This window comes from Mandrillus leucophaeus, unplaced genomic scaffold (genome assembly GCF_000951045.1).
Source record: "Mandrillus leucophaeus isolate KB7577 unplaced genomic scaffold, Mleu.le_1.0 Scaffold2, whole genome shotgun sequence".
In the NCBI taxonomy this organism is placed as follows: Eukaryota; Metazoa; Chordata; class Mammalia; order Primates; family Cercopithecidae; genus Mandrillus; species Mandrillus leucophaeus.
In genome coordinates, this window is record NW_012102031.1 from 5,638,152 (window position 1) to 5,648,038 (window position 9,887).

General features: G+C 59.4%; 1 protein-coding gene across 1 annotated transcript in view; it reads right to left on the bottom strand.

The window, feature by feature from the left end:
- The window catches only part of SH3BP1 (SH3-domain binding protein 1), a 16,156-nt gene extending 6,966 nt beyond the window's left edge, over nt 1-9,190 (bottom strand). Inside the window, exons 1-14 of the mRNA XM_011978905.1 lie at nt 9,007-9,190; nt 7,708-7,750; nt 7,400-7,504; nt 6,247-6,323; nt 5,856-5,967; nt 5,689-5,765; nt 5,073-5,217; nt 4,163-4,231; nt 3,907-3,997; nt 3,360-3,505; nt 1,953-2,064; nt 1,529-1,610; nt 1,355-1,435; nt 438-554 (exon numbers count right to left, since the gene is read on the bottom strand). Coding sequence (XP_011834295.1) covers nt 438-554; nt 1,355-1,435; nt 1,529-1,610; nt 1,953-2,064; nt 3,360-3,505; nt 3,907-3,997; nt 4,163-4,231; nt 5,073-5,217; nt 5,689-5,765; nt 5,856-5,967; nt 6,247-6,323; nt 7,400-7,504; nt 7,708-7,750; nt 9,007-9,065 — 1,316 coding nt within the window. The 5' untranslated portion in view covers nt 9,066-9,190. The remainder of the gene's footprint in view (nt 1-437; nt 555-1,354; nt 1,436-1,528; nt 1,611-1,952; nt 2,065-3,359; nt 3,506-3,906; nt 3,998-4,162; nt 4,232-5,072; nt 5,218-5,688; nt 5,766-5,855; nt 5,968-6,246; nt 6,324-7,399; nt 7,505-7,707; nt 7,751-9,006) is intronic.
- Nucleotides 9,191-9,887: the final 697 nt, after the last annotated feature.

The following is a 9,887-nucleotide window of genomic DNA, read 5'->3' on the forward strand; positions in this document are numbered from 1 at the left end:
TCCCAGCTACTTGGGAGACTGAGGCAGGAGAATCGCTTGAACTGGGGAGGCAGAGGTTGCAGTGATCAGAGATTGTGCCACTGCACTCCAGCCTGGGCAACAAGAGTGAAACTGTCTCAAAAAAAAAAAGAAAAACAAAAAACAAAACAAAACAAAACAAAACAAAACAACCCGAACCCGATCTCTGGGCTCCCAGCTTCCCATGTCACTAAACATCTCATCACCACCACTGGCCAGAATGCCAGAATGCCTCTCTCCAAAGCCCTGTGGCCTGCACGGCCCCTTTGGCCTGTTCCTCACGGCAGCCGCAAAAACAGGAGCTGCTCAACCCACTCCAAAAATGGGGACACCGAGGCCCAGGGGAAAAATAAGACAACAGATGGCTGGGGTGGGATCTGCCTTCCTCCTCCCACCTCCCCCAGCCCACGGCCCCTCACCCTTCTTTCTCAGGTGGCCACAGCAAGTTGGGTCCCAGGACTATGGCGATGTTGCTGGGTGTCATCTTGTTCACCTCCTGCTCCTCGGCCAGCCGTGCCAGGAACTTCATCAGGTACCTAAGGGCAGAGGTGGGCTTAGGCCAGGGGCAGAACGCACCCAGCCCTGAGAATTCTCCAGCTCAGGGTTTCCAAAGAGTGTGAAAGACACCGCCCAGAATGGTCTTAACATTGTCACAGTTAAAGCAGCTTATCCGCTGAGCGCCAACCCTGCGGCCGGCACTGAGCCAAGTTGAGTCCTCGAAGCCACCCTACAGGGTAGGGACTGTTACAGTCTGCATTTTTCAGAATATGACGCCAAGTGGCCTGCCCCGAGGTGGCATGCGAAGTCAGGTGGCTTCAAAAGTTCAAGGTCTCATTCACTTCAATGCTTTACATAAAAATATGTATGTGACTAATTCGGCCGGGTGCAGTGCCTCACGCCTGTAATCCCAGCACTTTGGGAGACTGAGGCGAGTGGATCACCTGAGATCAGGAGTTCGAGTCCAGCCTGACCAACATGGTGAAACCCCATCTCTACTAAAAATACAAAACTTAGCGGGGTGTGGTGGCAGGTGCCTGTAGTCCCAGCTACTCAGGAGGCTGGCTGAGGCAGGAGAATTGCTTAAACCCAGCAGGCGGAGGTTGTAGTGAGCTGAGATTGCAGCACTACACTCCAGCTTGGGCGACAGCGTGAGACCCTGTCTCAAAAAAAAAAAAAAAAAGTATGTGTATATATATGTAAATGACTAATCCATCAAAGCTGCATTTGCAGAAATATTTCTTAAAATATAGTGACAAGGCCAGGCTCAAGCCCAGGGTCCCTGACCCCAGCTGGGCTCTGGCTCTGCGGCAGGCTGGGGGGGCGGGCTTGGGCTCACCTGAGGTTGCTGAGGTTCTCGGGGGGCAGGCGGCTGCACACTTCTTGGAGGGCCTGCAGCCGGGCCCCTGGCTCCTTCAGGCTGCGGGGGGAGTGGAGAGACCTGTCAGCCAGCACAGGGCTACCCCTTTGCATCCTCCTCCTCCCCATCCCCTCCCTCCTCCAACATCCTCACCTGGCTGCCCTCATCCAGTCGTCATAGAGGTCGAAGGTCATCAGGGGCTCTGGCAGCTCCCGCAGATAGGACTTGAGGGCACCTGAAGCAGGAGTGTGGGGAGGGTCAGAGGCAGCCCCCACCCTGCTCTCCCACTTTCCCTGTAGAAGGAACCTCCGGCCCTTGTTCACACTAACGTGTCTAGATCTGACAGTTTCTTTGGGCTGCAGGCCCTTTTGAGAAAATGAAGGCTAGCCATCATTTCCCCAGAAAAGTGTACAAACATTTTGGGGGGCTCATGATGGATCCCACATTAAGAACCCCTGAGCGTCCTCAGTCTCCTCAACAGAATATCAAGTCTTGAAGCCAGGCTATCTTGGGATCATTTCACGCCACTGCACCCCTTCCCCCCAACCTCCTGCCCAGGGCTCCCCGGATCAGGCACCTGCCACGGCGTGTGGGTCGGAGCAGAACTCCTCCAGGCTGTGGGGGTCCGAGGCCATCGTCTGCTTGAGACGCTTCAGCACTGAGGCCCCAGCAGCCAGGCGGAAGAGACCCTGGGTTCAAGAGGGGGCAGGCAAGGGTCATAGAGGGGTGGGCAGGGCAGGATACCCAGGGGCCTTGTAGCCTGGGGTGTGTCACTGGCCCTCGCTAGGCCTGTGTCCCCACTGGTGTGGCCGGCAGTGTGGGCACCATGGTGTCCACAGGCCTCAACCTTCAAGGTCTAGAATTCTGAGCAAAGGGCGGGGCTGGGAAGTCTGGGAGGAGGTGGGAAAAATCATGGGGAAATGGGAGCCCAGTCAGAAGTGGAAGGGAGGGGCCAGGCGTGGTGGCTCATGCCTGTAATTGCAGCACTTTGGGAGGCCCATGCAGGTGGATCACTTGAGGCCAGGGGTTCGAGACCAGCCTGGACAACATGGTAAAACTCCATCTCTACTAAAATAAAAAAAATTAGCTGGGCATGGTGGTGGGCATCTGTAATCCCAGCTACTTGGGAGACTGAGACACAAGAATTGCTTGAACCTGGGAGGTAGAGGCTGCAGTGAGCCAGGAGCATACCACTGCACTACAGCCTGGGTGACAGCGAGATCCCGTCCCAAAAAAAAAAAAAAAAAAGGCGGGGCACAGTGGCTTATGCCTGTAACCCCAGCACTCTGGGAGGCCGAGGCAGGTGGATCACCTGAGGTTAGGAGTTCAAGACCAGCCTGGCCAACGTACTCTCATCTCGATTAAAAAATACAAAAATTAGCTGGGCGTGTTGGCGCATGCCTGCAGTCCCAGCTACTTGTGAAGTTGAGGCAGGAGAATCACTTGAACCCAGGAGGTGGAGGCTGCAGTGAGCCGAGATCGCGCCACTGCACTCCAGCCTGGGTAACAGAGCAAGACCCCGTAACTCAAAAAAAAAAAAAAAAGAAGTGTAAGGGAGAAAGGAGGCCCCAGCAGGATTGCTGAGTAGCTCAAAACTAATTTGGGGTATCTGCCACCTCCAGGGTCTGTCTGCAGGACAGGGGGGCAATGTATTCACAGCAGATCCAGCCAGTGTGTGGCAGTGGAGCCCCTGGTTTGAGAAGTCACCTTCTCATATGACTCTGGGCATGGTTACCTCTGTACCTCTGTCTCCCTCTTGTGAAATGGAGCCAGGAATGCAAAGGCTTCTAGCACAGCGCCTGGCCCACGCGAGCATCGACACGCAGGAGGTAGTGTGGATGCCGCAGGAGGTGACCATGTCTTCTCCCAGGGAACTGGGCTCGAATGAGGGAATTTCAGGCACCACGACAGGGCAGCATGTGGGGGATTTGGGACAGAATGAGGGCCCCAGTGCTCCTTCCCCACCTGCCCCAGGGGGCCCCACCTCTTCCTTCATGCCCTCAGAAAGCAGCATCATGACGCAGGCCTCAATGGGCAGGGCAATCTCCCGGCCCAGCTCATGCAGGTGGGTTGCCAGCGACACCCCATACACCCTGGAGAAGTGGGTGGCTGCCATCGACGGGGAGTGGTCTGCAGGGATGAAACAGATCAGCGGCCCAGGGCCTTTCCACCCAAGCAGTCAGGCAGGGGCACCCCCCTGATGTCCTCAAGGTGGTACCACCTGCCACCGACTGTCCAGGCCCACATCTGAAATCATCCATCACATCTCTCGAATCGGCCCGCCTCCACTGCGTCTGTCCTAGTCTAGGCTACTGTTGCCTCCTTCTGTCTCACAGGCCTGGCTCTAGTCCTGCCCCCTTCACTCCACCCTCCACATGGCAGCCAGAGCAGCCCCTCCGTCACAGATTAAACCCAGCTCTCGGACCCCAGCCACAGCTTTCTGCTGCCTTTCAGGATGAAGTGCAAGCTTCTCAGTAAGCCCTGAACAGGGCGGGGTCAGGGGTGTGGTATCGCCGGGCCTACGTCCCCACCTGCTTGGCCATGGTTCTCCCTCAGCTCAGCCAGGGCCGTGTCCAGAGAGCTCAGTGACCTGCGATGGTAATCGGCTTGAATCTCCAGGAGCTGTGGGGACGAAGGGACACCCTGAGTGGAAGTGAGGGAAGCTGAGCCTTCTCTAGGGTCCTTGAGAGCAGACACCCCCTCCACCATCGCACAGAGCCCCACTGGACCCTGGCTGTGGCATTCAGCCCCGAGCTCTGGATGGATGGGGCCCGGTCTTGGACTCACATGAATGAAATAGTTGGCATAGGAGTCCTCCTTGGTAACAAAGTGGTACAGGTCAGCCAAGTACTCGTCCTTGGGGACAGAGAGGGGAGAGCTTACATTGGGTGAGGCAGGGGGTCTAGAGGGAAAGAGGAGGCTTGGAGGGGTTGGTGACCTGTGCCCCAAGCCACACAACTGCAGGTGGAAGTCCCAGCCAGGCTCCTCTCTTCTGCCAAGGTTGGTGCTTGGGGCCAGCCCATGGGAACGCCCTCAAACTTTTCTGGCTTCTCGTCCCCATCTCTGTGTCCCCATAGCCTTAGCACAGTGCCTTGTTTTGTTTTTTTGTGCCTTTTTTTTTTTTTTTTTTGAGACAGAGTCTTGCACTGTTGCCCAGGCTAGAGTGCAATGGCGCGATCTCGGCTCACTGCAACCTCCGCCTCCTGGGTTCAAGCAACTCTCCTGCCTCAGCCTCCCGAGTAGCTGGGATTATAGGTGCCCGCCACTACGCCCAGCTAAGTTTTTGTATTTTTAGTAGAGATGGGGTTTCACCATGTTGGCCAGGCTGGTCTTGAACTCCTGACCTCATGATTTGCCTGCCTCCCAAAGTGCTGGGATTACAGGTGTGAGACGCCGCGCCTGGCCATGCACAGTGCTGTTATCATCCAATCATTCATTCACTCTTCATTCATTCACTTACTCGTTCAGCAAACACACGGAGACTCAGGGAACAGACCAAGTCTTGGCCTCCCCATGTTATGCATGGGGTACAGACAGAAGAGGGTACAAGGGAATGGCGGAGCTCTGCTGCCTCCTAGCCACATGGCCTTAGGCAAGTCATGTCACCCCTCTGTGCTTCAGCTTCCTTGCCTGTGAGATGGGGCCAGGACCCACCCCTGCCACCCCTGTACATCCAGGAGACCCATGTGGCCCTTACCCTGCATTGCTCCACCTTCCTCTTCAGCTCCTCCTCCTCCTCCTTCAGCGTCTCCACCTTGTTGGCCATAGTCGTGTGGCTGTGACTGCCTGGGCCGCCTCCCAGGCCTTGACTGCTGCCTGAATTCTTGGTTGCCTGACTGAGCCTGGGGATGATCCCAAGGGGAGCTGGTCACCTGCCCTGTTGCATGTCTAGAGCCAAGTGTCCCCTCCATACAGCAGACCACATGGTATTCTAGGATTTGGAGCTGCAGATCTGAGAGCTCCACTGGCTGGGGCCTCAGCCCAGGCTGGGCTACGAGTGCGCTGGGTTGCCCCCTGGTGGCGGGTTTGGTGATCACAGCCACCCAGCAGAGCCGAGAACAGGGACAGCCGCAGGACTGTTTATGGCGGTCCTACGCTTTGGGGTCGCCCCAGCACCAGCTGTGACACACACGGGCACACCCTCACAGATACCCTCACCACCTGTGTTTCTAGGGACCAGGCATGCGCAAGTATACACACTGTACTTAGCGGACCCCACAGCATCCTCCCGGTGTGGCCAGGGCCTCAAAGCTCTACGACCATCTCTGTGGGCTGACCCAGATATGAGCCCCCTGAGTGGCCGGGGCTCCCACCTGCTCTTGAGTGTGTTCCAGTCGGACACGAGCTTCTGGAGGCTTTTCTTGTGCTTGAGGATGGCTGGCAGCTCCTCCTGAGGATGGGCATGGGGGGTCAGTGTGCTGGGGGAGGACGGAGCCAGCAACCGGGGAAGGTGGGGACCGGGAGCAGGGCACAGGCTCACCTCACTCAGCCTGCTGAGTGGCTGCAGGACGTCCCTCTCCAGGGTCATCTCAAACTCGGCCAGGATGCGGGCCAGCTGGTTCTGGATGGCACAGCTCATCTCCAGGGCCTTCCTGTGGACACGGCACCCCATGGGCCCAGGCGCCCGCTGCCCTCACCTCCACTGGAAACACCTGGTGGGGCCTCTCCTCCTTCAATTCCGGCCCCTCCTAGATATCCTTCATCTCTGCTAAGGCCGAACACCCTCCCAGGCCTGGCCGCCCTCACTGACTTGAGCACTATCCCCGGCCTGGTCATTCTTCCGATGTGGATGCCCTCACCACCTGGACCCCTCCCAGCTGAGATCATGTCTTGGTAGCCCCAGGTGAGGGCAGGGCCCCGTCTATGCTCACCCCATGCTGGAATCAGGGTCCAGCTCCTTGAAGCTCTCGGCCATCGTGGTGGACAGAGCCATGAGGGGAAGCTTCTTCTGCAGGGAGGTTGGGGCCGGCGGTGAGTGCCCTTGCCTCCCTCCACCCTGCCTGAGCAGCAGGCCAGCCCCTTGGGGGCAGGCGAGGAGGGAACCCAGGAATGCCACAGTCCCAGATGAGAGTGGAAACAAGATGACAAGGCGTGGTGGGGGTGACATTTCCCTGAGACCATGGATGGAGCCCCTCCCCATCTGGAGTGCCCTTTTCCTCTTCCCAGAAGCCACTTGACTGGGCAGGAAGGGATGACCAAGTCCTACTGCAGACTGGGAAACTAAGATGCAGGGAGGGCAGGGAGCTTGCCCCAGGTCACACGGGTGGAGGGAGAATGGGAGGGGGAGCTGGCCTGGGAATGGGGGCTCTTTCCCCTGTCCCAGGGTATATGTGGCTGACCTAGCCACTGCTGAGCTCAAACGCCCTATGACTCCCAATTTCCTTGTCTTGGCCACACTGAATTGTCAACTGATTCCAAAACATGGCCCCACACTCCCACCCCATCTGGAGTTACGGAGAATGCCTGCTTTGGGATCAGAGACCAGGGTTCAAACCTCAGTTCTGCCACTTACTGGCTATATGACCTTGGGCAAGTGACTTTACCTCTAAGCCTCCAATTCCTCATCTGTAAAACAGTGCCTTTCCCTAGGGTTGTTGCCAGTGTTCCATGAGACAATGCGCTAATATGTTAGCAATAGGCTGGCAGTTATCAGCCAATAAACACTGCCCCTTGATTAATACATGAGTATCCCTCAAAAGCCAGCTCAATTGCTACCTCCCTCAGGAAGCCCTCTGAGGCTGCCCCATTGAGAGCCTGCTCTGCATGCTGAGTGGACAGAGAAGTTCAGGTGCTGGCAGAGGCCTGGCCTTGGCTTATGGGGATTGGTGCACAGGAAAGTGGGGTAAAGGTGACAGGGAACGTACAGGGCCTTTTGAGTGCAGTGCCAGAGAGGCCTTGGAACAGAGCAGTCTCCATGCCCTTGGTGCCACTCAGACTGGCAAGGAAACCCCAGCCCCGACTTTGCTTCCCCATTGGACGGAAGTCTCCTGCTCAGACTCCTCCTTCCCAGGACCCCCGACTTACCACCCGCTTGTCCATGTCTGCCCCACTCTGGCCCTGCAGACAGGCCTGCAGCCGCTTGTGGACATTGTGGGCTGCTCGCTTGGCCGGCTCCAGCCGCTGTTCTACCTGGCAAGGAGGTTTGGAGGTTAAGGATCAAGAAAAGTTGTCTCCCCCTGAGCAGGAAACTTTCTACTGTCCCCTGGGGACCCCATGGCCAACAGCTTGAGGAATGACTCAACCCGGGCCCCTAGCTGGCATCCCCGCCCTGGCCCTCTGCTCCGACAGCCTGCACAGGCCTGCCTTCCCACCCGCCCGGCCCAGGCACGTACCTGCAGCAGGTCCTCACCCAGGAACTCAGCGGTCTCCGGGGTGCTGCGGGGGGAGAGCGCTTCTGCTGAGCCTGCCTGGGTTAGAACGCCCCTTACTCCCCCTCCCCGCAGCAGGGCACCTGGACCCCAGTGCTTCCACTGTCCCTCCCAGGTGCGGCCCGCCCTGGGTGGCCCAGTTGCCTCATCCCAGTCAGAGAACATTCCATGGGGGTGGGAATAGGATACATGGGTTTTTCCTCCTCCACCCAGGGCTGTGTCCTGAAAGAGGGCGGACAGATGAAACTGAAGGGGAGGCTGGGAGACCCACCCAGGGCCTAGCTTTGGGACACAGAAGCCTCTCTTCTGCCCACTCCCAAATCCTCAGCCCACCCCAGGATGAGGAGTATTAGCTGGCTCCAAGAACGGGAAGTGCGGGAGCTCAGAGTCCTAGGCTCAGTCACACAGCACTCTGGACTACAGCTGTGGGCAGGGGTGCACAGGCCCCTGGACCCCACCTGGGGACACATGGGGGATGCCGAGGCCCATGGCAAGGTGGCCTAACTGCCCAGGCTACGTAGGCATCTGTGCCAGTGGGAGACTAGAACTAGGTCTCTGGACACCCGGTCCCCTCCCCGGACCCAGAGAATGGGGAACTCTTGAGGCAGGGGAAGAGGAGCAGAGAAGACAGGCCCTCAGAGGCTCCCCAAACTTCCGGCCTCCGTACTACCGGCTCAGAGGCTGGGGGTGGGAGCTGGGAGACCTGGGGATGTTTCCACCTGAGTCTGGGAAAAGCAGAAACAAGACAGAGAAGCAGGAGGCCCCTGAGGTGGGGGGAGGGGTAAGGGAACGGACGCTGCAGGCCAGGGGCAGGCCCCTCCTCCCGCCAGGCCAGGACCCGTCTCCTCCCCTCGCCCCAGGTCTGCGGCCCTAAATGGACCCTCCTCCCTCCCCAGCCCAGCAAGCAGAGGTGGTGAACTGCCCCATTGTCCAGAGGGAACAAGTGAGGTCAGGAGGACCATCCACTTAGAGACTCGTGGAGGCAGAGAAATTTGTGTCCTAGGGCAGAGAGCATTCTCCCGCCTGAAGCCCCCTCCAATCCAGTAAGGGGGGGCATCCCTTCCCGCAAAAGCCACCCCTGCTCCTCCAGCTCTGCCCGAGAGACGGGGGCGGCGTTCAGAAGGGAGGAAGAGAGGGTCTGGCCGCTCAGAGAGTGGCTGCCCAGCTGTCCCCAGTCTCCCCCATCCCCGTCTCCCCCCACCCTTTTACGACCCCTCAGGTCCTGCCGGGGTAAGAGTGGGGCTGGAAGGGGGTGACACTCACCGTCCCAAGCTGCCCGTCTGGGCCAGCTGCCGCATGCGGTGCAGCTGCCTCTTCATCATCTTGGGGGCGGGCTGGGGGCTGCGGTGTCACGGCGGGGGTCGCGGGCCCGGGCAGCCCCCGGCCCAGCCTGCCTCTTCTGCGGCGCGGCTCTCGCCCCGGATGGGTGGGCGGCGCTCTCGCTTCCTGGGCCGCCGCGCGGCTCTCGCTGGCGGCCGGCTCTCTCCTCCCCCGCTCACGACTCCGCCCCCGGCCCCCAGGTCACTCCTCTCTCCAAGTTGGTTTCCTCGCCCTCCCCCGGCTTCCGGGCCCCCCGGCGACCCCCGACCGGGCCCCCGCTGCTGTGAGTCCGCCGACCGCGGCCGTCCACAGGTTGTGCCCCGCTCCTCCTCCCCGCAGCGCCCCGCCCAGCCCTGGTGGCGGGAAGCAGGTAAGCCCGTTCCTGCCCCCGCGCCCGCAGCCCGCCCCAGATGGGGTGCCTGCCCCACCCGCAGCCGGCAGGCCCAGGGTATAAATAACCTTTGCATCCCTCGCAAAGGGGAAAGAGGGTGCCAAGCGAAGGACGGATGGGCCTTTCTGACCTGTCCTGGCCCCTCTGGACTTGCAGGGATACTGCCCTGCACTCCCTCCCGCAGAGGACCTCTGGCCCCCTGGAACTAAAGCCCCCACCACTCGATGACTGGCTGGAAGCTTTGGCTTCCTGGGGCCAAGGGCTGCTGTGTGGCCGTGGACAAGTCCCTGGAACTCCAGACTCGCTTGTCTCTAATGGGCCAGCTGTCCTGGGCCTGCCCATCCCGCAGAGTGGACAAGACACCCCTGCCTGCTCCTTTTAAGGGAGGTGTGTGCCATCCCCCCAGCCACCAGGAACCCTCCCAGAGCAGTTC